Raw genomic sequence first — 27534 nt, 5'->3', positions numbered from 1 at the left:
ACACCCACTGCAGAGGGCAATGCCGCTGGGGATCTAAGAACTGAGTATCTCCCAGGTTAACAAGTGAGACTCCTTTAAAACCCCTTGTCCCTTCAGATCAAGAGAGTCCCCTGTGTTTCTCCTTTGTTAGCAAAGCAATAAACCTCCCTTTTTCTTTTTCTCAAAACCCTGTCCTCATTATTAAATTGGCATTAATTGGCTTCAAGGTCAGGAACCGAACTTTCAGTTACAAATTTGGATGCCACCACCACCCCCCCCAGAACTTTTTGAGAGCTGACTACTGAAATGCTAGGAGACGGAGCGCGCCTGGGGTGGAACCGAACCAGAGGAGCTAATCCTGTAAGTAAAAGGAGGGACTGAGGGACTCCCAGCAGCTGCAGAAGCCCTGTTGCTTCGGGGAATTCCCTCCTTCCTTCCTTGCACTGTAAGGATTATGCCACCTCTGTCTTCTTAAAAAAAGAGAAAAAGAAAAAGGGGACACTAAATGCAGTAAAGTCGCCATGGAGACCCTTGATTTTACATTTCAGGTTGCCCCTCTGTGAAAATATCTGGTCCCCTTGTGGGGACATCTATGGTGCCACTGGTTGTAGGAGATTTTTCTCTTATCTGCTCTGTTTTAAAGGTTTCTGTCTGTCAGCCATAGTCTGGAGCGCCTTTCTGTCTGTCTGTCCTGTGTCTTTGTTTCTGGCCCTTTAAGACATGTGCAATAGTGCCAATGATCTTGGCTGAATGTGTGTCTAAAAGATGATGTTTTATTGTAACAATCTGCTATCTGAATGGGTTTTTGAAGCATTGCACAATCTTGCAGTTAAAAGTTGGGTTTAGGTAATTGTTTAGTTTATGATTTCAGATAATTCATGCCAGAGAACATAAATACTTAAGATGGAAAACTAAAGAACTCTACTTCCAAGTTGGCAAGTAACTTCCCAATCATTCAGTTTTTTGTTTTGTTTTTTTTCCCCACCAATTTTGAATTGGGTAGCCTGGGAAAATGTCACTGTGTGTACCAGTGCATTAATTTGGACAAGGATAGTAAGTCATAGTATGGTATCTGTTGACAAAACAAGATGTAAAGATATAAAATTTTGTGAATTATATCTTAAACTTGCATCATAATTTTCAACATCCGAACCTGAAAACTATGACTTATGGTTAAAATGCCTTAGGCCTGAGGTGTCTGCTCAGAATAGCAGTTTTTCCCTGCTCCTTCCAGACCTCAGCCAGGACTTATGTTGAAATGCAAATGAAAGAAGCCTGCAAGCTCAGTAGGAGACTGATCTGAGGCCTAAAAAAAAAAAAAAAAAAAAAAGGTAAATTGTATGATATTTACTATTACTGGCCAGTCATTTTTTTTTTTTAGGACCCTTGTTTTTTTCTTAGATTCTGTATTTTTTGAGCTCATGATTTTGATCCTACAGACCTAGGTTAATGTTTTTCTGATCAGTTCTATCTTTGACCAAGTGTGGAGTTTTTAAAACATTGCAATGGAGATTTCACCTGCGAAAAGCTACAAGGCCTTTACTGTTGTTATGTGTGCACACTTGTGTTATGTGTTGTATGTCTATATATACATATGTCCGTATATCATATATATGATATACAAATTAACATATATAAGGAGGGCTCATAAAAACAAATTTTAAAAAGTGGATCCAAAAATCTTTAATTCATGTGATTTAGATAGTTCAATTTAAATTAGATAAACAGATAAAAATAAATGTCTTTAAATTTAAGCTTACAAGTTTTTCTAGGTGTTCAAAAATCTCATAAAATAATGTCTATAAAATGTCTAATATGCCTTGGTTCTAGAACTTTTCCTTCAACAAAAAAATAAAAAATGGTTAACACTGTTCAACACATTTGTCTAATATTTTGATAAATAAGTAAAGTAAATTTGATATGGGATTACTCATTCATGAGTACTTTTGTTAGATATCTGATTGATTTACTATATAAGTTTGTATAAGTTTGTTTTTACAATCAGTCATGTGTTAAAAAGACAAAAATTTCTTAAAACATAAGTTTACCCATAGCATTGTGTTTATTAAGTTTTATTTTTTTCTAGAGCAAACAACCATAAAAATTAAACAACTGGGGGCTGGGGATGTGGCTCAAGCGGTAGTGCGCTCGCCTGGCATGCGTGCGGCCCGGGTTCGATCCTCAGCACCACATACAAACAAGGATGTTGTGTCCGCCAAAAACTGGAAAATAAATATTAAAAATTCTCTCTGTCTGTCTCTCTCTCTCACCTCTCTCTTTAAAAAAAAAAAATTAAACAACTGGTTAAATAAGAACTGTTATTTTAGAGCATTGTACTGCCATTTCTTTAAAAGCTAAACTTGGTTAATATAAAAACATCAATGTAATTGTGATGCTATTAATGTGCTCATATCTTCCAGGTATACAAGTCTGTAAGGTAAAAACTTTAAAAGAGCATTATATCAAGATGATGTTCTAAAGTTGTATGGTAAAAAAATATATTGGAGATTTATTTACCTGTTATCAATAAGATATGTAAAGTTTTATGTTACTTTTTACATTGGGAAACAATTTAAATGTATTTTTAAGTTAATGAGAGCCTAATCTATGTAAAGGTTAAAAACTTTCAGCCTTTCTTTAATTCATGTTTTAAATGTGATATCATATGGTGTTAGCTAATGTTCATGTGACCTCAAACAATTTATGTAAACTTTGTAAAATGATATTTAAAAAACAAAGATCAGCTTTAGAACTAGAACACTTAAGATTTATAAAGAGGGCTGGGGATGTGGCTCAAGCGGTAGCGCGCTCACCTGGCATGCGTACAGCCCGGGTTCGATCCTCAGCACCACATACAAACAATGTTGTGTCCGCCGAAAACTAAAAAATAAATGTTAAAAAAACTCTCAAAAAAAAGGTAGAAAAAAAAAAAAAGATTTATAAAGAGCCCTGCCTTACCTGAGATAAGTCTCTGTGTCCTATCTTACTACGTGTGAGAATGACTACGAAAGCAGTAGGCCAGATTTTAGTTCATTTAAAGTTATGTTCAAAAGTTGTTTTTTTCTGTCAAGATTACTAGGATCTCAAACAGGGGATATAATGTTTAACTCAGCCAAAAATTCAGGGTAGCTATTACACGAACTAAATGTTTTTACTCTTGTTAATTTTATTTTGTAATTTCCTTATAAGTGATCTAAAGATTCCCTGTTAGTGTTTTACAGAAGTTTGCTTTAAGAACACAAAATGGGTTAATTTAAGATAATAAGCCATCACCTATAAGACAGATAGGATAATACAGGCCCCAATTAATTAAAAAAAAGATAAATAATTGTAAAGTTATAGACATTAAAGCCCAGAACTCTTAATATAAGGCTGTTAAAATTTATTTGCTGGATGTTTAAGATTAAGTTTTAAAATTAAAGTTAAATTAAAAGGACCAGAAAAATCAATATTTGGCTCTTGCCCTCTGAGTCAGTCTGAATCCAGGGAACAGGGGACTTCTCTAAAGAGCTTTGCAACTCTGGGCCACATAACCTCCCGATCAGGGAGACTAATGAGACCACTGGAGAACAGAAAGCCAATCAGGGCATTTGCTATGAAGAGGAGAGTCATCAGAGAAGGGAGACATCCCTGATGCTTCTGAGGGAAGCCACATCGTCAAGCAAGACTTGGACCCATCCTAGCGCAAATGGCACTAGCAGAACTGAGAAGCTGCTCTCAAGTTTCCCCAGGAATGACTCCCATAAAAACTCAGCTGACTGATAACAATAGATAGAAACAAAAGTCAGTTTGACTGCTTCATCTTAAACACTGAGCAAAGACAGTTTAAACCAAAACACAGCCATTCCTGGGCATTTAAAATAATAATGATAATGAAATAATAATAATAATAATTATTATTATTTAAGGTATACACTTTATGTTAGCCTCCCAAAATAAGTAAGACTGGAGGCTACAAAGAAGGATTCTCAGACAGAAACACCTGATAACTATAAAAAGAGACTATCAAGAGGAGCTGCCAGAGACAGAAGTTTTTAGTTTAAGGCCTACAGCTATTCCTAACCTACACAGGTAGGCTTGGTGTTTGTGAGTATGATTGTCCAGCCCTGAGTAACAGAATTAAAGGTTTCTCTATTAGACACAGAGATCATACTAGTAAAAAATTTTTGCAAGATCAGATGACATTAGATTATTAAACTGTATCTTATGGGGAGGGACAACTGTAACAGTGAAAGTTAAATGTTATGCTCACAGTCCTGATAACTGGGGACGATAAAGCCTGGTGAGGGAACTTCTATACAGTGACATGTTCCAGCTGCAGCAACATTTATTCAGTACTCGTGGTTTTTGTTTCTCTCATAGAAGCACCATCCCCAGATGACTTTACAACCTGTTCTTCCCCAGCCAGACTTCAAACCGAACTAAAAGGAAACTCATGTCCCTCACGCCATGCCCTCTCACGTCACCCTCTCTCAGCTCAGAAGAAGCCAAAAGGAGCGACGCCCCTCTTCTTACAACAATGGAGCCAAAAATAGACTGTCAATATAAGTAATTAATTAAGTCAGATCAAATCAGGGAGACCGGTTTTGGGTGAGTTCTAAAAGGTTGGAGACTGTTTCCTGAGGGATTAAAATTCCCTCAGTGCTCTTCCCCTACCCTATCAAAGATTTGAAAGAGACACATAAGAAAAGGGGGAAATGATAGACCCAACCTGATCTTTTCTTAAAATTGGGAGCCATCTTGCCACAAAGCCATGAAAAGATAATTTCAGCTTTACCATATATTACTGCAAATTCTGAACCTGCTTGGAATGCCTGCCCGTGCCTTGAACTCACCCATGCCTGGCTCTCTGACCAGAGAGCAGCCCTCTCTGAAACTTTAGTGACGCCTCACAAATCTTGGCCTTCCCTGGCCAGCCAACGACCCTCTCTGAGGCTCTAATGGTCCTCATAAATTCTGATGTCGGGGCCAGCAAAAAAATGTAAACTACCATTAGTGTGATGCTTGTCAGAGTTCTGTTATCTGTAACCCCCCTTTGTGTAACTTTCTGGGCTCTAAAGCTGGGCTGCAGGAAAGCTGGGGTGCTGTCTTGTTCCCACCGTTTTGGGAGGGAAAGGCAGCCCGGCCGGTCGAAATAATAAGCTTGCTTTAATTTGATTTTAATTGGAGTCAGTGGTGTTTTCTTGCGTCCTGGTCTAACAAAACCCCTATTATGTGATACTCTGCTATTGACGGTTCTGTTTTTCTCCACTCCTTCCATGGGGAGCCCTATGTTGAAGGAGTGTGGTGGGGTGGGCACAGTGGGCCACTTCACCTTTTGAATATGGCCCTCGTTGCTCTCGGGCTTATTTTTAAAAAAACATGTTTTTTTTCTCTTCTCCCCCTCCCCCTCTCTAACAAGATTAGGGTGACTGTGTTATCTTCCCCTAGTTAATTGCCCTTGAACACACTTGCCAAGGAAGGAGCTATCTGTCAGAGGATCTAAGAAGTGAATACCTAACACAGTTAGGGTGCCCCCGGACCCCCTACTGGATGCAACCCTTGAAGGAGTTCTTTAAAATCTCCCTGTTCCTCCTGATGGACAGAATTGCAGCCTCTGGGACAGGAATCCCCTGTGTTTCTTCTTTACTTGCAAAGCAATAACACTTTTTTCCTTTTTCCCAAGACTGTGCCCTCATTATTAAGTTGGCATGAATTGGCATCACCAGGGACAAGTTGGATCTCAAGGCTTGGCACAGAGGCAACCATGGAAAGGCCCTGACTTGATGGGACAGCTCACGAAGGGCTCCGAGATGCAGAGTTCTAGAGCTCCACCCCAGCAGGCAGGCAGCCCCCTGCCACAAGCTTTCAACACCAACATTTTATTAGTCCCATGTCCCATTTCCTCAGGGCCACCTAGTTGACACTGAACAGCTTGATCTGGTGGCTAATCGCAGCTTAGAGACTTCTGGGACAAGGAGTCATGTAGTAATTCCAGGCATAGAGCCAAGTAGGGAAAAGGGAAAGTTTGAGAAATTTCTAGTGTCCCACTCCACAGTGAGTGTCCCAGCTACCCCAGACAAGTTGACTTCTGTATCGGGAGGGGAGAATCATGAGGCGCTGGAACCAAACTCCCAGTGGAAGAGGAGTAGAGAACACGCCGGGAGCAGCGCTGGGCCTCGCCATCTTGTTAGACTTGCCAGCATTGAGACGAGGCAAAAAAGCATGGCAGCTGATATGGACTGAACTTGTGACATTCCCCCGCTGCCACCAGAATTCACATACCTCAGAATGTGGCTGTATTTGGAGATAGGGCTTTTACAGAGGTAACTAAGGCTGATTGAGGTCACATAAGTGGGCCCTAATCCAATATGATGTGCTTGTATGGAAAATGCGAGGACCCACCGAGGTGGGCAGAGCGGGCAATCATGTGAGGACACAGAAGGTGGCTATTAACAAGCCAAGGAGAGAGGCCTCAGGAAAAAGTAAACTTACTGACCCCCTGAATTTGAACCTCTAGCTTCCGGAACTGTGCCACCCAGTCTGTGGTATACTGTGATGGCAACCTTTGAAAACTAATATAGTGGTTAAGATAAAGGACTCTGGAGCCAAGGCAGGAGGCCTGGACTCCAACCTGGCCCCATCTCTTATTATCAGTATCATCTTGCTTTTCTGTGCCTCAGTCTCCCAGAGGATAAGTGGGCAGGGTTATAGAAACTACTTCTTAGGTCGTTGTGACAAGGAAATCATTAACAAAGCATTCAGGGGCTGGAGCTGGGGCTCAGTGGTACAGCACTCCCCTACCATGCAGGAAGCCCTGGGTTGGCCTCAGCACTGCCAAGAAACTGTGCCTGCCTTCCAGAAGGGGGAAGGCAGGCACAGTGGTGAATGCCTGTATTCCCAGCCTCTCAGGAGGCTGAGGCAGGAGGATTGTGAGTTCAAAGCCAGCCTCAGCAACAGTGAGGTGCTTAGCAACTCAGTAAGACCCTGTTTCTAAATAAAAGACAAAATAGGGCTGGGGATGTGGCTCAGTGGTTGAGTGCCCCTGAGTTCAATCCCCAGTACACCCCCCAAAAAAGAAAACAATTTCTGGTATTCAATAAGTATTTCAGGATGTTCATTAAATAAATTTTATTTATCTGGTCAAAGGTCTCTATTATTGAGAGACTCAAGTTGTGTAAATTAAAAAGTGTCACCAGGTAATAAGTGTTTCTATTGTAGCAACTCATTACCCTTGCCACTCTGGGAGGCTGGTGAGGGCAGAATTTATTCATCTATGTAAGAAAAGGATTAGCAAAAGATGTCACCTGGAAGAACTTACCAAACCAAAGAGTTTCCAAATATCCTCTGCTGATGCCAGACGATGTCATGGCTTAGTGACTAATTCTCCATGCAAATAGCAGGTGACATTTCTAAAAGTTTCTATGCAGTTCCTTTTCAAATTAGCTATATTTTTAAAAGTTTTTTTTTTTGTTATTTGTTGCTATTTTCTAACTTTGAATTTTGTGTGCACTATTTTCTTAAAATCTGTCTGTATTTATAATACCTGAAATCTATGTTAATCTGTTGGTTCTTCGAATTGTCTTGGGAGTCTGGTATCTCTGTGATGGGCATCACACTTGAAGAATTATTTATGGTGGTTCCCTGAAACCAAAGATGGATATGCCCTTCTCCAGAGAGGGTTTGTATTTGCTTTTGTCAAGGGTGTGGGTCACTCTTCATTATTTATCACCTCAAGCCAGGTTCCCCGTTTGTAGCTTGACATAGCTTGATTCACCAGTCTCTACTTCCTGGGGTGCACTAGAACTCGTCAATGGTTACAACTTCCCAAGGAAGGGCTTTCAAACAATTAATTTGTCCTTTCTCTTCAACTGTTCTGCTCAACCCCAGACAGTGTTTTCTGCACTTCCCTGGGCCCAGCCAATCTGGTTTCACAAGTTCTTCATGTTATCAGTGGGTTCTTATCGCATTAGAGCAAAAAATGAAACTCTTGGGGGGCAGTATCTCAGCTTAATGTGAGGAGATTCTGCTGTAAGACTCCCCACTTTGGGCAGGCCATGGGCTGACACTTCTCTCCCTCTTTTCCTGTGTGGTTGACAAACTGAAACTCACAGGTTCAATATTTGCAAATGCCCTCATATCATAAGTGGCTTTAGTGCACCAATATTTGAATTCTATTGTTTATTATCTTATTACCAGCTTGCCTCAATAATTGGCCCAGACATTATAAGAGGATATATATCCACATACATATATGTGTATAAAAATACATGCCTTTTTGGTATATAAGAGGATATATATCCACATACATATATAAACTCTTTATTAATAGAAAATGCCTATAGACTCATTTCTTTTTTTTATAACCTATTTTTTTTATAACCTATTTTTTAAAAATATTTACTTTTTAGTTGTGGTTGGATACTGAGCCACAACCCCCAGCCTCAACCTATTTTTCTTTTCTTTTAAGGAGAGAGAGAGAGAGAGAGAGAGAGAGAGAGAGAATTTTTTTTAATATTTATTTTTTAGTTCTCGGCGGACACAACATCTTTGTTTGTATGTGGTGCTGAGGATCGAACCCAGGCTGCATGCATGGCAGGCGAGCGCGCTACCGCTTGAGCCACATTCCCAGCTCCTATAGACTCATTTCTTCTGGGACACACTATGGTACAGACATGGTGACCAGTGGTCTTGGTGTTCTGGCCTCAAATGTGAAGTGCCCAGAAGTGGCACAGGCCTCTATGGGTCTTAATCTTCTTCAGTTGCTCCCCATCTTCACAGAGATTGTTGTGCAGATCAATTGGCCAGAACTTTGGGTGTCTGGTATCTCTGATTTTTTGCTGGTCATCATGTGCTGGCTATATTTTCCCCTCTTTACATCTTTCTATCTGTTCAAGAACCAATCTGGAAGCCAGCAGCTTGTGAGGCTGAGGCAGGAGGATCTCAAGTTCAGAGGCTCTAAGTAACTCAGTGAGACTCTGTCTCTAAATAAAATACAAAATAGGACTGGGGATGTGGCTCAGTTGCTGAGTGCCCCTGAGTTAAATAACTGGTTATCTTCCCACCCCCCCCCACCTCCCAAAAAGTTTTATATACTATCTAAGAAAGTAACTTTTTGGAGGAATGATTAACTAAATATACTAGTTCACCATTACTAAAAGGGAAAAAAAAAACCCAGAAAATCCAGTTTTAATAATAAAACAGATCCAGCAATTCTCTTCTTCACTGGGCTTTGATTTTGTCCTCTGACATTGCTTGATCCACCAGTCTCTACTGGCAATAATATCATGAGGTAAATATCGTATGGTCCAAGGGGACACTGGTACAAGTCACAGCCATCAACCACTCACAGTTGCTCACTCCTGTAATCCCAGTGACTCTACGGAGGCTGTGGCAGGAGGACTGAAAGTACAAACCAGCGTGGGCAACTTAGCGAGACCCTGTTTCAAGAAAAAACAACAACAACAACAACAACAAAAAACACAAATGGCAATGTAGCCTAGTGGTAAAGCACCCCTGGGTTTGATCCTCGGTCAAAAAAAAGAAAAGTCACAGCTATCAGTCAGTGTGTAGCTGTTAGCCAGTGTCAACCCCACACAGTATATGTAAATGTCACCCATAAACGCTTTGAGACATGAAAGCCCCAAGCTGTATTGCCAAGTCGCATTGCTTCCAAAAGCATGTATGGATTAGGGTTACATCAAAAACAAAACGAAAACGAAAAACAAGACTAACAGCGAGCAGTGCTATTTTCCATGGGATATCTAGGAAGGCCTCTCTGATAACATGGTGTGTGAGCTGAAACCTGAAGGTTGAGAGGAAGTCAGCCATGGGAAGAGCTCCGGGGGAGGATACCCGGTGGGGAAATAGTTACGTGCAAAGGGTTTGCGGCAGAAGGGTTCTTGGTAAGCTCAAGGAACAGAAAGGGAGCCTGTTGGGTGGAGAGGAGCGAGTGAGGTGGCAAGTGAGGAAGGTAGCACTAGTGAGGGAGGCGGGGGCCAGGGCATAAAGTTCTTCTCCTGTGGACCCTGGGGAGGAGTTTGGCTTTTAAGACTTGGTGGAAGTCACTTAGGGTGTCACTTGATTTATGCTTTGAAAAGATGGTCGTGATGTGGGCTACCAAGTCAGAAGCGTCATGCCAGGTTCCTCCTAATGTCACCACCTAAATCGTCTGTTCCAACTACAACAAGCCCACCTCTTCCTGGAAGCCTCCCTGCTGGCCCATGGCTGCCACACCCCCTTCCAAGCCCCTCGGTGAACCGAACACGCCTCTAGGGAAAGGTGGCTTCTAATTGGACAACTGCAGGTTTGCCAACCTTCCGGAGGCAGAGTCATTGTGATTGGCTAAAGCTCTCCTCTCCCTTCCAATCAGGCGGTTATTTTTAAGAGTGAAAGCGTCCCATTATTGTTGTGGACGAATAAGCTTTTGTGATTGGCTCACTCTACATGAGTGACGGCAGATGTAGCCTATGGGTACAAAGACGTGGCGGCGCTTTCCGTAGGCGGTGAGCTGTGCTACCGCAACCCCGGCCTGTCAGTGTGAGTCCAGCTGAGTCCATCCACCCCACTTGCCTCCCGCGCTATGGCCGCCCCGCCGCAGCTACAGGCTCTACTCCAGGCGGTCAACGCACTGCTGCGCAAGCGCCGCTACCACGCCGCGTTGGCCCTGATTAAGGGCTTCCGGAACGGGATCGTGTGAGTGGGGCGATAGGGCTGGGAGGGGCTGAGGGACCCGGCCAGGTTGAGTTGGAGACGCGAGTTCGAGGCCCGGCGCCGCTGCCTGTTGTGCCCTTGAGCAGCCGTCGCGTGTCTCTAGGACTCGGTGTCCACCATCTGTGCAGTGGGAGCCGGGTTTTGACTTCCAAACGCCTTGCCACCTCTGAGCCAGGGCTTCCACTGCGCTGTTTCTGGATCCTCCCATGCCAGCACCTGTATCCCCTTATTTGGGCCCAGTTCATTCAGCCTGGCAGTGCACCCTTTGGCCTATCTGGCTTCTGCGGCCCTTCTACACAAACTGGACTCTGGTCTCTAGCAGGCACCTCCTGTCTATGTGCACCCATTAGGCTGCCTTTGGGCTCACATCCTTCGGCGCTAAGTCCTCATTTGACACTGGGGACTCCTGGGGGAAGTCAAAGAAAGTAAGAGAAGCAGCAAATATTTGCTGGGCAAATTGATTTCACCTCTTTATAACCTGAGGAGTGAGGTCTTGGGGTCATTTCACCTGGCTGGTGCCCTAAAGGGAGCTTGGCCACCTTTAAACCTCATGCATGACAGTCACCATTTATTGACAGCCTACTGTGTTGGAACTGGCGACCAAGCAGAGAACCAACCAAAGACCTGTGTTCCCCTGAGATGACATTCTTGGTGGCAAAATGGCATGGTGGCAAGCATTTGCACTGTCAAGATTTGAATCCTGGTGCCACCTATCTGTGATCTTGAGCAAGTCATTTAACTTCTCTCAATTTCTGTAAAATGAAACAGGAGTTCTTAAGTCATACTGTCAGAGGACTGAGTCAATATGTGTGGAATATTTACCCCCCCCACATAATTGTTGGCCGTTATTGTGTTACAGTCACGTGATATCTACCACGCTCACTCCCTCACCTTTCACAGGCCTCTGCTTAATTGTCACCTCTTCGTGGCTGGGGCCATCTCTCCGCCTCCTTTTCTATTTGTCTCTGTGGTACTTGTCACTATGGGATGCTAAAGCATTTGCTTATCTATCTTGTTTTATGGTCCAACTGCCTCACTAGGAAGTGAACTTGATGAGGACAGAAATGTTTACTGACTGTGTCCCTTGATGTATTCACAGTACCCACCTCATAACTATAAATTCTCAAATACTTATTGAACGAATGAATGCCAGAAAAGTAGGTATTGCCATTGTCCCCATTTCCCATATGGGAAGATTGTGGCTCAGAGAAGTATACTCATTGCTCATGGTCCCATCACTTGGTCAGGGCTTGAGCCAGGATTCGAGCCCAGGGATGCTCAACCCCAATGACAGACTCTTGGCTTTCATAAAAACTCAGAGGCAGGTGGAAGCTAGTTCCTGCTGGATCTGACCAGATCATATCAGCCACTCTTTTTGTGACCAGGGTGGGGTGAGTCCTGAGATAACATCAGTATCCCCTTTGCCAACATGTTCACAGGACAAAACAGAAGTGAATAGGAGTCACACAGCCCCAGGGTCAGCAGGCATTGCCCAATAATGTTGTCTTTGTACATCTGCCTCTGCTCTAGCTGTCCCTGTGCCTGCAGTGGACCTTCCCAGCCAAGGCCAACACCTTCTGGGTCAGATCCTTGGGCTCTAATCCCAGATCTTTTATCTTTGAAGCTGAATGATGCTTCATCTCTTTTGGCCTCCATTTCCTGCTCTATAAAACGGAAACAGTCAACTCACCCACTCAGGAGTGTTCAAAGGCAGCAACTGGATTACTGGTTGGTGCTACAAAACTATGCCCATCTGTAAGGACCTCAAGTCCAAAGGGGAAGTCTGAGTTAAACTACCATGGCAGTACCAGGTGACAAATGTCTTTCACAGGAGGTGGTAGTTGTTTTCTGAAGTTGGGATTTTTCCAGAGAAAGGAGGGCATCCCCAGCAAGGGAATGATCAGAATGAAATCTGGAGGTGGAAAAGAATATCCTGTTTGTGAAGAGAGGCTATTCATTTAGAGAGGCAACTTAGATGACGGAGGTGTTTGAACTTGGTAAAAATTTAACTCACTCTGATGTTTCACTCCTCAATATTTCAGTGTCAAACTTTACTCCTGAAATATTTCATAGCGCTTCTCTAAAACTAAAAGCATTTTCCTATACGGCTAAAGTGTCATGATTGCATTTAATCAATTAATGATAAGAATTCTATAATATTGACCCTTGCTCAGTCAATAGTCAGATTGTTTCAGCTGTCCCACAAGTGTCCTCTATAGCTACTTTATCCAAGTCAGGACTCTCCAGGACATGACATCGTCCTATCATTATGTCCTTTAAGTACTCCTTGATCCATTTAAAAGAATAATCCTGTGAACAGGAGAGTAACTGACTGGATCTTGCCGGATCATATCAACCACTCTTGGCTATGACAAATCTCATTATAGTTTGAGGACTTTGGGAAGGGGCTTGGCTGATATAGGGAGTTGGGGGCACTGTTCTGATTGTGTTTGGGGTAAAAGGAAGGGCCATTTAGCTTTGGTCAACTGGAGAAGGCTCAAGGCCTCTCTGTGCAGGAGACATAGATGTGGCTCTGGAGGGTCCTAGAGGAAGACAGCTTCCTGAGCTGAGATGGGGGCTCTGGGCCTCCTGCTTACTGTCAGGCAGGGAGAGGACAGGAGGTTGAGTGGCCTCTGCAACCATAAACCAGTTTTTTTGTTTTGTTTTGTTTGGGGACTGGGGATTGAACCCAGGGGCACTTAACCACTGAGCCACATCCCCAATCCTTTTGTTGTATTTTTATTTGAGACAGGGTCTCATTAAATTGCTTAGGGCCTCAGGGCTGGGGATGTGGCTCAAGTGGTAGGGCGCTGGCCCAGGTTCGATTCTCAGCACCACATACAAACAAAGATGTTGTGTCCGCCGAAAACTAAAAAATAAATATTAAAATTCTCTCTCTCTCTCTCTCTCTCTCTCTCTCTCTCTCTCTCTCTCTTTAAAAAATAAAATAAATTGCTTAGGGCTTCACTAATTTGCTAAGACTGGCTTTGAACTGCGCTCCTCCTGCTTCAGCCTCCAGAGCTGCTGGGATTACAGGGGTACGCCACCACACCCAGTTTATAACCAGCTTTAAATTGTTGACATTTTAAAATTTCTTTCTCATTGTTCTTTTTGACACTGATGATAGAACCCAGGGCCTTGTGCATATATTCAGCAAGTACTCTACCACTGAGCTACATTTTCAGCTCATTTTTAAATTTATTTTGAGGCAATCTCATTAAATTGCCCAAGCTGACCTCAAATTTGCAATCCTCCTACTTCAGCCTCCTGAATAGCTGGGATTACAGGTGCATAATCCCACTGCACCTTGCTAATTTCATTTTTTAAAAAATTAGTTAATGGAGCTGGGCATGGTAGTGCACACCTATAATCCCAGCTGCTCTGGAGGCTGAGGTAGGAGGATTGTGAATTCAAAGTCAGAATCAGCAAAAATGAGGTGCTAAGCAACTTAGTGAGACCCTGTCTCTAAATAAAATACAAAAGTAGGGCTGGGGATGTGGCTCAGTGGTAGAATGCCCTGAGTTTAATCCCTGGTACCAAAAAAAAAAAAAAAAAAAATATTGGTTAATGGGTTAGAGATGTAATTCAGTGGTAGGGTGCTTACCTAGCTTACCTAGCATATAAAGATGTGCTAGAATCGTTTACATGTGTTATATCTTATGTGAAATGGAGAATACCTTTTGTTTTTTATTTTTAAAATTTTGGGGTACTGGAGATTGAACCCAGGGATGCTTTATCACTGAGGTACACCTCCAGCCATTTTTAGTTTTTGTCTTGAGACAGGGTGTCACTGAGTTGCTTAGGATCTTGCTAAGTTGCTGAGGCTGGCCTTGAATTTATGATCCTCCTGTCTCCATCTCCCAGATCACTGGGATTACATATATGTGCCACCATGTCTGAGGAGAATACCTTTCATTGATGGGGAAAGGAAAGCTCAGAGGTTAAGTGATTTATCTAAGTTCACCCAGCAAAACATGGTAGGGCTTTGATGCCAACTGCCATTGTCTTTCTACTACACGTTTTTTTTTGTTTGTTGGTTTGTTTGTTTTTTTGGTGGGGGGATACCAGGGATTGAATTTAGGGGCACCCAAGCCCTGAGCCACATCTCCAGCCCAATTTTGTATTTTATTAGAGACAGAGTCTCACTGAGTTGCTTAGCACTTCACCGTTGCTGAGACTGGCTTTGAACTCCTGTCTCAGACTCCCAAGCAACTGGGACTACAGGTGTGTGCTGTGCCCAGCCCACTACCCATTTTTAAAACAGTGAAGGTGAACACTGTTTTGTTCATACAATCCCAGATGCTCAAAGGAGAAAGTTGAAAGGACAGTCAGAGGGAAGAGATTTGAATTTTAAAAAGAGGCAAGTATGTACCATCTAAAAGCAGTGCTTAGCTGGGTGCGGCGGACATGCCTACAATCCCAGCGACTTGGGACATGAAGACAAGAGGATTACTAGTTCAAGGTGAGCCTCAGAAAATGAGTAAGACCCTGACTAAAGATGTAGCTTAGTGATAAAGTACCTCTGGGTTAAATCCCTAGTACAGTCAATCAATGCATGATTATTAGAGATCATTTTGGAAGTGCTAAAAGGTTAAAAAAGCAAATAAAAACAAATTCCCAGGCTGAAGATGTAGCTCAGTGGTAGGGTTTGCCCTGGGTTCAATCTCCATTACCCAAAAGAATAATAAGTAAACTCCCATATTTCTCAAGATCAGGAAAAAACATTGTGATGTATTTCTGTCAAATCATTTTAAATGTCTAGTCTTTCTTTAATGAATAATTAAAAACTTGGGGTCCAGTGTATAATAGTTGTCAAAACATATGTATTAAACATGTAGAAGAAAGTGAAATGTTACGTGATGGGCTGGGGCTCAGTGGTAGAGCGTTTGCTTAGCACAGATGAGGCACTGGGTTTGAGCCTTAGCACCTATGTGGTGCTATTTATTATTTATTTTTAAATAAAATAAAGTAAAGGTATTGTGTCCACCTACAACTGAAAAAATACATTAAAAATGTTACATGACAGATGTTTTAGGGAATCTCTTAAGTTGGACTAAGCTGAAGATAGAACCTTCTAGAAATCACCTTCCCTCATGAGTAATTAAGGACTCTAATAGAATCAGCCAATCAGTAATCATTTACTGAGCATATGTTAGGTATCCTTCTGGGTGCTTGGGGACTCTGCAGAGGACAAACAAGACCCAGTCCCTGTCCTCATAGAGCCCACAGTCCAGTGGAGGAGGGAGTTAACTATAAAAGGATAAATTACTAGGGATAAATGAGCCTTTAAATTGGGCATATGAAGAGCTGCAGAAAGATAGCAGAATACAACAGTCACTAGTATGGCAATATGTAAAAACGTGGATGTGTAACCGATGTGATTCTGCAATCTGTATACGGGGGTAAAAATGGGAGTTCATAACCCACTTGAATCAAATGTATGAAATATGATATGTCAAGAGCTTTGTAATGTTTTGAACAACCAATAAAAAAAAAAAAAAAAAAAAAGAGCTTCAGAGAGCCAGGCGTAGTGGTGCTCACCTGTGATCCCAGCAGTTTGAGAGGCTGAGGCAGGAGGATCTAGAATTCAAAGCCAGCCTCAGCAACCTAGTTAAGACCGTGTCTCTAACTAAAACACAAAAGGACTGGGGACGTGGCTCACTGGTTAAGCGCCCGTGGGTTCGATCCCTGGTACCAAAACAAATTTTAAAAAAAAGAGCTGCAGAGAAGTTTGGGGGTCTGTGGGGCAATAAATATTGCCCAAACCTCGTCTTAAGGGTCAGGAGGTCCAGCTGAGATTAGAAAGCTGAGGGAGAAAAGGTGGCTGGGGAGGGTCAGGGAAGAGCACGCTGTGGACCAGGGCAGGACGGCAGGGGCCGGGCATGTCAGGAACTGCAGGGAGGTTAGCAGCTTCCATCAGAATTATGCCCAGAACCCCGAGGGTTTGCATCTCTTTTTACAGTTGGGGAAACTGAGGCTCAGAGATGTCCAATGACTAGCTGTGTCCATCCACAGGATAAGAAGAGCTGAGCTTGAACCCAGATCTCACTGGGGAGCCATCATTATTTCCTTTCCCTGAGGGGTATCAGAATGAGGAATGGGGAAAGGGGACAGGGTTCAAAGGGGGTGTCCAAAAAGAAGCTACGAGCCCGTGATGCCAGAGTAACTATTTTCTTTTGTTTCTGCAGCTATGGAGTCAAAATCCGGGCCCCTCACGCACTGGTCATGACCTTCCTCTTCAGGAGTGGCAGGTACCACCCGTTCTGGGCGTCCGTCAAACCAGCTCCACCCTCTGTGCCAGGAAGATAGTAGTGCCTGGCTGGGTGGAGCCTGGGCCCTGCTGTACCTAACTCCAGCTCTGGTCCCACGTCCTTGCTTGAAAATGCCCAGGCTCCCCACTGTTTTCCAAAGAAGCCCAACTTCCAGGCCTGGCCTTCAGTGCCTTCTGTAGCCTGGCCTCAGCTCTGTCCCCACTCTGTCCACCCTAGGATGCCCTGGGCACACAGAGCTCCGTACCTTTCCATGCATTTACCACAAGTCGTTCCACTTCCATTTGCCCAGCTCCACCCACCTCCAGGATGCCCTGTCCTCCTCCTCCACACCTTTACTTCCCTCCTGTCAACCTACACCTGCTCTCTGTGGCTCTGTCCTCTGCAAAGTTGTCTTTGATCCCTCCTCCCTCACTCAAGCATCTCTGTCTTCCTTCTGATCTCCCATAACTCTTCCCTTCTCAGAAGACATCTTGTGGTGCAGTGACCTACCTGGAGCTTGTAGGGGTCACACTCAGGCTGCCTACCAACCACGTCCAACTCGCAAGAGTTTCTCATTTTGTATTTTTATTTTGTTGGTTTATTTTTGTTTGGGTTTTTAACCCTCTGAACTTTTTTTTTTTTTAACTGATTAATTTAACAAATGTTTATCAGGAGGACAGGGATGGTGAGGTGAAAGGTGAGGAAAATATTTATTTACTTAACTATAAAATATTTATTTACTATGTGCCAGACAGTGTTCTAGGTACCAGGGATACAACAGTGAAAACTATGATTGTGGTGCTGTGATCGCAGAAGCTCAAGAGGCTGAGACAGGAGAGACAGCAAGTTCAAAGCCAGCCTCGGCAGCTTAGCGAGGCACTAAGCAACTCCATGAGACCCTGTTTCTAAATAAAATACAAAATAGACTGGGGACGTGGCTCAGTGGTTAAGTGTCCTGAGTTCAATTCTCAGTACCAAAAACAAAACAAAACAATGATTCCTGCCTTCCTAGAGCTTATCTTCTAGCAGCAGGTGGCAGAAAGCCAGCATATAAATAAAGAAAGCAGATGGGGTGTCAGAGGGTGAAACAGACTGTGGAAAAGAAAAATTGGAGCAGGAGAGGGAAGAGTGGAGGGTGCTGTAGGCAGGCAGGCTGCCAAATTCAGTAGTGAGAGCTTCCATGAGAAAGTGATATTGGCAGCCGGACCTGTAATCCCAGCAGCTCGGGAGGCTGAGGTGGGAGGATCACAAGTTCAAAGCCACCTTCAGCAAAAGCAAGGTGTTGAGCAATGCAGAGAGACCCTATCTCTAAATAAAACACAAAATAGGGCTGGGGATGTGGCTCAGTGGTTGAGTGCCCCTGAGTTCAATCCCTGGTATCCCCTACCCCCCCAAAAAAAAGAAAAAGAAAAGAAAGTGACGGTGGCATCATGACTAGAGTGGGTAAAAGAGCTGGCCATGCAGTCACCAGGGGAAGGAGCATTCTAGAGTGCTAGAATGGTCAGCGCAAAGACTCAGGTGGGATCATGCCCAGTGAATCTGAGGAGGCAGGAGCTAGGTGGTTGAAGGGGAGAGGACAGAGGAGGGTCACAGCAGCAACCTGGGTCAGGCTGTCCAGCTTAAGGCCAGAGAGAGGAATTCGGCTTTTCCTTTAGTAAAACAGGAAGCTGTTGTAAGATTTTAAACAGGAGTTGCCATTGACCCCCTCCATGGGGATGGGGGTCTTGCTGTGTTGTCCAGGCTGGCCTCAAACTCCTGGCTTCCATCCTCCTGCCTCAGCCTCACAAGTGGCTGGGACTACCAGCACATGCCACTGTGTCTGGCTTATCTGACTTACTGCAGTGGTGTGAGGGTTACTAATGTACAGCCGGGTTAAGAAGAGATTGGCAGGGGAGGTGGGAGTGGCCAGAGTAGGTGTGTGCATAGGCTGACAGTGGTGCCACAGACTGTCAGGGAGAGGCCAGCTGCTCAGGAGGCTGAGGCAGTAGGATCACGAGTTCAAGGCCATGCAACATATTGAGAGCCTGTCTCAAACAAACAGAAGTAGGTGTCCATTAGGAGACAGGGGCAGTGACCTAGGTGAGCAAAAACTGGCCCGGACTGAGATTTCACAGGGAAATCCAGCTTTCTTTCCTTAGAACTGACAATGCTGGGACCCATGTTCTGGTGGGGCAAGAACCAGCTGCTCCTAGCAAATTTCCAGTGGGCCCAATGAACCCACCTCACTCCTTTAGGGTCCTTGAAGGCTCTCAGATGTGGTATTCCTGATTGAGAGGTGTACACCCGGCTTCTCCCACCATCTCTTTACTGCCACCTAGTGGGATTTTTTTGTTTTGTAGTCTGGGGGTTTAACCCAAGGTCTCATATATACTGGGCATGCGCTCTACCACTGAGATCCATCCCTAGCCCTTTTTATTTTAATTTTGAGATAGGGTTTTGCTAAATTGCCTCCAATTTGCCATCCTCCTGCCTCAGCCTCGCCAGTAGTTGGGATTACAGGCTTGCTGCGGTTCCCAGCGCCCCCTAGTGATCCTCAAAAGAATCACCTCTATTAAACCGGTCCCCTTTCAGGATGAAGACAAAGCTCAGGGTGGCCCCTCCTCCTGCTGCCCTGCATCATTCTCCCCACACATTCTCTACTCATAGCCACAGTGGTCCCTCTCTGTTCCTTTACCCCATGCTCTGTCCCTCCTCAGGGACTCTGCACATGCTGAGTCCTGTGCCTGGGATGGTCCTCTCTCCCCACCTGACTTCATTGATTCCTCCCCATCTTTCAGACCCTGGTACCATCTTTTGTCGAAGTTGGACCCTCATTTTGTCATTATGTCATAGTCCCCTCATAATTCCCATGAGGGCAGCAAGCATATCGGGTTTTTCTTGGAATCATGTCCCCAGACCCGGCTCAAACTGGGGAAACAGCCACTCTTTCATTTCTTCACATGTTCAAAAAGTTTTGTTTTGTTTGGTTTGGTACCAGGGATTGAACTCAGGGGTACCCAACCACTGAGCCCCATCCCCAGCCCTATTTGGTATTTTATTTAGAGATAGGGTCTCACTGAGTTGATTAGTGCCTCACTTTTGGTGAGGCTAGCTTTGAACTCAAGATCCTCCTGTCTCAGCCTCCGAAGCCACTGGGATTACAGGCATGCACCACTGTGCCCAGCTCAAAAAGTATTTTTTTTTAAGACCTACTATGTGCCCGGCCCTGTCCTGGGCCCTGCAGATGAGTAAGCCAGATCTGGACACTACCTTCCAGGTGTGGGGGTAGGGATAATGGAACATGATACAAACCAGGAAAGGTCAGGTGGTGAAAAGAGCCATGAAAAGAAAGTAGGGTATGGGGACAGGGTGTGGTGGCATTCCCTGCGTGGGTGTCAGGGACCAGGTGGCAGTGGTGAAGGCCCAATCTGTTGAGAGAGCTGCAGTCTAGGCTTAACAAGCTTCTGCCCTAGAGCTCCTCGCCTAGTTGACTTTCAACGTGTGTGATGGGTAACTGCCCTTGGAACAGCTGGGCCCACTCTCACGGGAGCTCCCTGTGTCTGTGCAGCCTCCGGGACAAACTTCGAGCCATTCTGCAGGCCACCTACACCCACTCCCGGAATCTGGCTTGCTTCGTGTTTGTCTACAAGGGCCTCTGCGCCCTGCAGTCCCACACACAGGGCAAGACCTACCAGTCGCACTCGTTCCTGGCTGCCTTCATCGGGGGCTTCCTATTGTTTGGAGACAACAATAACATCAACAGCCAGGTAAAAATCCCCCTCACTGGGCTGGGGATGTGGCTCAAGCGGTAGTGCACTCGCCTGGCATGCGTGTGGCCCGGGTTCGATCCTTAGCACCACATACAAACAAAGATGTTGTGTTCGCCGAAAACTAAAAAATAAAATATTAAAATTCTCTCTTAAAAAAAAAAAAAATCCCCCTCAGGTGGGGCTGGGGGGCAGGACAAAGTTTAGGTATAAAGCTCGGGGTGGGAGTTGAAGATGAACCCTTGACTATCTTCCATGTCTGAGGTCTGTGACTGGCCAGTCCTTGAAGGTCACTTCTCCCCTCTGTTTCCCCATCTGTAAATCCAGCAACTGCCTGGAACTCATGTCTCCCAAGTCAATGTTACATTGCTCTCTAGGGAAAATAAATTGTTTTTTAAAAATTTGCTCTGTAAACTGGGCACAGGTGGCACACACCTGTAATCCTGGTGGCTTGGGGGGCTGAGGCAGGAGGATCACAAGTTCAAAGGTACTAATGCTTTGACAGATATATTTTCATAAGTATCTCTCTCCTTCTCTCATCTATAGCTATTCTTCTTCTTCTTTTGGTACTAGGGATTGAGCTCAGGGCCAGTTACCATTTTACCACTGAGCCACATCATTTTGTTTGTTTGTTTGTTTTTTCTTTATTTGTTCTAATTAGTTATACATGACAGTTGAATGCATTTTGACACATCATACATAAATGGAGTATAACTTCTCATTCTTCTGGTTGTACGAGATGAAGAGTTACACAGGCTGTGTAATCATATATACACATAGGGTAGTAATGTCCAGCTCATTCTATCATTCCTACCCCCATGCCCCCTCTCTCCCTTCACTCCCCTCTGGCTAATCCAAAATACCTCTATTCTTAACCCCCCCCTTTAATTCTCAGACAAGGTCTCCTGGGCGTGGTGGCTCATGCCTGTAATCCTAGCTGCTCAGGAGGCTGAGACAGGAGGATCAGGAATTCAAAGCCAGCCTCAGCGAAAAGTGAGGCACTAAGCAACTCAATGAGACCCTGTCTCTAAATAAAACACAAATCCGGGCTGGGGAATTTGGCCCAGTGGTTGAGTGCCCCTGAGTTCAATACCTAGTACCCGCCCCCTCAAAAAAAAAAAAAAAAAAAAAGACTGTTTGTCACTGATTTGCTTAGGGCCTCACTAAGTTGCTGTGCCCGGTCTCAAACTGGTGATCCTCCTGCCTCAGCCTCCTGAGTCTGGGATCACAGGCATACACTGTCCTGGCTCCAGCTCTTCTTTTCAATCTCTTCACATGGATTTTCACAGAGAAAATTTTTAAATTTCAAAGAGATTCAGTTTATCAAAATCTCCTGTTATGGACTATATTTTTGATATCAAGTTACCTTTTGGTTTTGAACCAGGTATATTTATTTAAAATATATACATATATATATAGTGAAAAAGAGTAATAAATAGCAGACAACTAGAAATCCTAGATGTCTGCCACCTGCCGCCTCACACCATCTTGCACACCTACTTTGAGGAGCACTGGGCCCCAGCCCAGGAGAGGTCCCGGTGTGGGGACTGGGGTGGGAGGAGGGTCCCCGGTGGCCATGTCCATGAGTAACCCAGGCACCCCTCTCCGCAGATCAACATGTACCTGACGTCGCGTGTCCTCTTCGCGCTGTGCCGCCTGGGCGTGGAGAAGGGCTACATCCCCGAGCTCCGGTGGGACCCGTTCCCTCTCTACACGGCAGTGGTTTGGGGGCTCGTCCTGTGGCTCTTTGAGTATCACCGGCCCACGCTGCAGCCCTCGCTGCAGTCCTCCATGACCTACCTGTACGAGGACAGCAACGTGTGGCACGACCTCTCGGACTTCCTCATCTACAACAAGAGCCAAGCTTCCAAGTAGGCGGCTCCCAGGTGCTCACCCCGCCCCGCAGGCACCTGGCGAGCTCCGCTGGGCACACCCTCCAGAGGGTCCTGCCTTCTCGAAGTCAGGCCTCACACTCCGACTTGGCTCATCCCAGGGCTCCATTTGTGGAAGTAAAAGCACAGATTTTCACGTCTCAGTAGGTACTTTGAACAGTGCGACAGTCCGACAGACGGCTGAGTCAGGTTGAGGAGTCCACGCTGCTGCCCTCCATGACCAGGGCAAGGTCTCTGGGCTTCAGGGGTCCTCCAGCCCAGAAGAGGATCCTTAGAGAGGGTCTCTTTCTGGTGGGTATGTTCATTCTTCCATTGTTCTTCTGTAACAGAGGGCACCTGGATGGTGGGCAGCGGGTTGCAAATACTTTTTAAAGAAATATGAAGTTCCTGTCTCTGGTGTTGTATTGGAGAAGTTCTAGAACCGCACTGTCCAGTAGAAACATAATATGAGTCATACATGGAGTTAGATTTTTTTTTCTAGGGCTGGGGATGTAACTCAGTGGTAGGGAACTTGTCTAGCCTTTGTGAGGCCCTGGGTTTAATCCTCAGTGCTACCAGGAAAAACTTTTTTTTTCCTAGAAGCCAACATTAAAAAAAAAAAAAAAAATAGAAAGAAACAGATGGGATTAATTTTAATTATATATTTTGACCTAATGTTAACAAAACATTATAATTTCAACAAATGATTAGCATAGTGAGATATTTTACCGTCTCTTTTCTTATACTAAATCTTCAAAATCAGGTGTGTGGCCAGGCACAATGGCACACACTTGGAATCCCAGTGACTTGGGAGGCTGAGGCAGGAAGATTGCAAGCTTGAGGACAGCCTTGGAAATTTAGCAAGACCCTGTCTCAAAATAAAAGAAAAAGGACTAGGGATGTAGCTCAGTGTAGAGTGCCCCTGGGTTCAAACCCCAGTACTCCCCCCCCCAAAAAAAATCAGTGCATATTTAATACTTCCGATACACCTCAGTTTGGATGAGCTACATTCCAGTACCCAGTAGCCACATGGGGTTAGTGGCTTCTATATCAAGCAACACAGATACAGAACACTTCTATTCCCGAAGAAGTTTCTAGTGGACAGTGCAGATCTAGAGCTGGAGGATATGACTTTTGTGCTCCCACTCTACTGTGAACCCTTGGGGAAGGTTCTCGACCTCTCAGAGCCTCAATTTCTCATAAAATGAGAATAATCATAATAATACCCAGTGTCCACATTGGACTCTTACAACTACAACTTCTGCCACTACTACTGATTCCTTCCACTTAGTGAGTTCTAATTTCCTCCTGGGTGCTTTGCATATTTTTATTTTTAATCCAAACAGTGACACTGCAAGTGTGTCTGTTGATCCCCATTTTATGGATGTAAAAACTGAGGGTCAGAGAGAGGAGGTAACCTGCCCAGGGAATACAGTTCATGTAACAGCCAAATTAGTATTTGAACCCAGATCTGCCTGATTCCAAAACCCATGTCTTTTTTAGTGCCTTGTTTTAAATTTTGAAATCTAAGCCATGCCATGCAAATATTAGCTAGTCATAGGATCTGGCCCCAAAGGGGTACCAACTCAGATGCCTGCAGTCGTCCCTAGTGGCATAAATGGAAATGTTTGGGGTGCTCTGCAGTGGAAAGTGACGGGCACAGTGGATCAGAGCCTAAGTGCCAGTGGAATTTTTTCAAACCACTGTGCAGAACAAGTCTCCAGGAAGACATGGTCCATAGGCTATCAGTCTGGGACCCTCGGTCTACTAGGAATACTTCCATTAACACACGTACCACTTCCATATCCTTTTGTATCTTAGAAGTTACTAGAAATGTCCACAAAAGTCACTAGAGAGCTTGTAAAAATTGGATTCTGATGGATTGGGTCTGGGTTGGGGATCAGACAGGCTCCCCCCACCCAGGACTCCCAGATGAGGCTGGTGCCGCAGCCCTGAGCCCCACCCCAAGTAGCAGGGTGGTGTGGGGCATGACAGAGCCAACCATCATTATTCCCTGTGACCAGTGCGTCACAGTGTGGGGTGACTGAGGTGGCATCATGTCGGATTGGACAGGCAGTGCTCCTAGCACGGTTGGCTGCAAGCTCAGGGGAGGTGATTCTGGGGCTCCTTGCCCTCACTGTGGAGGTGTCCGGGGGGTGGTCGGGCCATCTCAAAGCAGGTTGTACTGATGAGGTGGTGGGGAGCGTGACCTGCTCCACCTCCTCCAACCTGCCACTTCCACGCAACCAACCACCTCTCCTGTTGCCACCATCTCCTGCCTGAGGATTCGCCTGTCACTGGGTTCCGCTTCTCCAGCTGCAGCTCCCCCTCTGGTGGGGGAAACCCTAGGCTTGAGCCCTGTGCTGGCCCCCAGAGCTCCCCAGCTGGATGGAGCCTCAGGAGACCACAGTGGGCTGGCTCAAAGTCACGCCCTCCCTGCACTCTTTCTTGAGCCTCTGCCAGTGCTTCCTGGGGTCACTTCCCCCTCAAACCACTCAAGTCCTTGCCTCAGGGTCTGCTGTTGGGGAAACCCAAACTAAAATTGGCCTCTGTACAGCAGGTGGAGAGTGAGCATGACATGGCAGTTAGGGACATGGGCTTTGGAACCAGACCGCCTGGGCTCAAGACCTGGCCTGGCCCCTCTTGGGCAAGTGACTGACCCTTCGTGCCTCTGTCTCCTCATCTGTAAAGTAGCTTTGTAACAGCTCCTGCCTTAGGAGGGTCTGGGTGATTAATTGATTCGACATATAAAAGTGAACACTCAATAAATGTCATTATTTCTAACATGGCGTCTGATGCAGATGGATGCGAGGTCCTGAGAACTGAGTGCACCCCGCTCTTAGCCTGCCCTGCTCCCTGGCCTTGGCCGCCTGCCCTCCTGGGGTCCCCCCACTGCTGTGGGGTAGGTCTGCTCCACCACCGACTGTCTCTGCTCTCTAAGAATAGGTTTCCCTCACAGATGGCATCTCCCTGGATCCTGTCGGAGCATCTGCTGCCTCCAACTGCACTCACCAGGGAGGAAGGCGGTGGGGTGGTCCCTGCCGGGGAGCAGGACTCTGCCTTCCAGCAGCCGAGGAAGAGCCCTCAGCTCCTTCCTAGCTGGGCCTCCAATGCCAGGGATTGAACTCAGGGGCACACAGCCACTGAGCCACTTCCCCAGCCCTATTTTGTATTTTATTTAATAAGAGACAGGGTCTCTCTGAGTTACTTAAGGCCTCACTAAATTGCCGAGGCTGGCTTTGAACTCTCGATTCTCCTGCCTCAGCCTCCCAGGCCACCGGGATTACAGGCGTATGCCACTGCCCAGCAGAGTTTCCATGTTCTGTGATCTGTGAAATGGGATGGCCAAAGGACGCTCTACACGGTAGCCACTTACTGTTCCCGAATGCTAGCTCCTGAAACAGCATCCTGGTTTAACCTGTATTTACTTAAGTCTTTTGACATGCAAAACTATAAAAATAACAAACTTTAAATCAATTATACGGACACATAGTACAAAACTCAAATGGCATAAAAAATGTGTAATGGAAAAACCAGGTTCCCTCCTACACCTAAGCTCCACTCCAAATGCCTCCTCTGCCAGGGGCGCCCACTCTCAGCACTTTCCGAAAATACACAGCCACCTCTCCTCGTCTCATAAGAGACTGTACATTGCAATGTCATCTCACCTCTTTGGTATTTCCTTCCTTGTCCTCTGTGTGTTTGGTTTCTCTTTGGTTAATAATCCAGTAAAAAAGTGAGTCTGTGGGCCTGGCCTGTCCCTTTGCCCCCATGTCTACCTCCGGAATGGCTTGGGAAGTCCTGCTTGTGATCAGTGCAATAGTAAACCACCCTGGACATCCTGAGCTTCCATGTAGATGGCGCCCAATGTTGCGGCCCCAGAACACCAAGTGAAAGAGGAAGGACAAAAGTGAAGCTAATTTGAGGCCCTTCTGCTGCTCAGCTCCCAAATTAGAGCTGGCTGAGCAAGCCCACGGGAGAGCGATGATTCATGTGCCGAGCCGCCAAGAAACTGCCTGGTTTGGTGCTGGTCGCTTGGGCCGTCCACACCCGCGCTCCAGAAAGGATCCTGGGGGGGCATCTCCCTCCACGCCGCCGTCCACTCTTCCTGCACCATGACTGCACTTTGGCTTTGAAGCTGGCATCCCCCCAAACCAGGGCACCTCATGTGCTCCACCTCCTGGAACCAGCCCACAAACCCACAACTGTGACTTCAAATGGCCGCTTTCTTTGACAAATTAGAGGGTATTTATAAAAAGAAGCGCTTTTTTTTCCCTCTCCTTTTCTTGTTCCAGTTTCCCAGGGGGAGAATGTCTGTCTTTAACCTTAAAGGGCTTTTTTTTTTTTTTTGGTAAATGGGATTGAACCCAGGGTCTAGTGCCTGCTGTGCACACACTCTGCTTCTGAGCTACACCCACAGTCCAACAATATTAAATTTTCTGTTTCTAATTTAAATTATTATTATTATTTTGATACTGGGATTGAACCCAGAGGTGCTGTACACTGAGCTGCATGCATCCTCACCTTTTTTTTTTTGGTTGTACTTGGACACAATAACCTTTATTTTATTTATTTATTTTTGCGCTGAGCCACAACCCTAGTCCCCCTTTTTATTTTTTATTTTGAGACAGGGTCTCGCTAAATTGCTCAGGGCCTCGCTCATTTGTGGAGGCTGGCTTTGAACGTGATCCTCCGGCCTCACCCTCCCAAGCTTCTGGAGTTTGAGGTGTGCGTGACCGTGCCCCAGGCTGAAGGGCATTTTTGAGTGAGGAGGTTTGGGTTTTCAGCAGAAGGCCCCTTTTAGGACTCACTGTACTGTAGGTAGCAGGAAGCCAGACTGGCCCACTTAAGAGGACAAAGAAAGACTGTACTCTTTTCTGGTGTTGATTTGAGGAGCTTCCCAAGGGAGGACTCTGTTTTCTGTACCAGAACTCTGTGCTCAACACTGCTGTGGATGTCGTGATTTAATAAATGAGACAAAAACCAGGCAGAATT

The 27534-nt window shown here is 45.3% G+C and overlaps 1 protein-coding gene across 1 annotated transcript; it reads left to right on the top strand.

Moving 5' to 3' along the window:
- The first annotated feature begins 10467 nt into the window (after positions 1–10467).
- Positions 10468–25323, top strand: Pxmp4 (peroxisomal membrane protein 4). The gene is made up of 4 exons (XM_076851704.1): positions 10468–10653; positions 16860–16922; positions 20470–20668; positions 22280–25323. The coding sequence occupies exons 1-4, from the start codon at positions 10541–10543 to the stop codon at positions 22541–22543; spliced, it is 639 nt and encodes a 212-aa protein (XP_076707819.1). The 5' UTR covers positions 10468–10540; the 3' UTR covers positions 22544–25323.
- The last annotated feature ends 2211 nt before the right edge of the window (positions 25324–27534 follow it).

This window comes from Callospermophilus lateralis, chromosome 3, assembly GCF_048772815.1.
Source record: "Callospermophilus lateralis isolate mCalLat2 chromosome 3, mCalLat2.hap1, whole genome shotgun sequence".
Taxonomy (NCBI): domain Eukaryota; kingdom Metazoa; phylum Chordata; class Mammalia; order Rodentia; family Sciuridae; genus Callospermophilus; species Callospermophilus lateralis.
The sequence above is the reverse complement of the archived record's forward strand: the minus strand, read 5'-3'. Positions and strand labels throughout refer to the sequence as shown.

Excerpts from the sequence above, each read along its gene's own strand:
- Pxmp4 (XM_076851704.1), top strand. The coding sequence starts at position 10,541 with ATGGCCGCCCCGCCGCAGCTACAGGCTCTACTCCAGGCGGTCAACGCA. Across the intron at positions 10,654-16,859 it reads GGCTTCCGGAACGGGATCGT|CTATGGAGTCAAAATCCGGG; the intron begins GTGAGTGGGGCG and ends TTGTTTCTGCAG. Across the intron at positions 20,669-22,279 it reads ACAATAACATCAACAGCCAG|ATCAACATGTACCTGACGTC; the intron begins GTAAAAATCCCC and ends CCCTCTCCGCAG.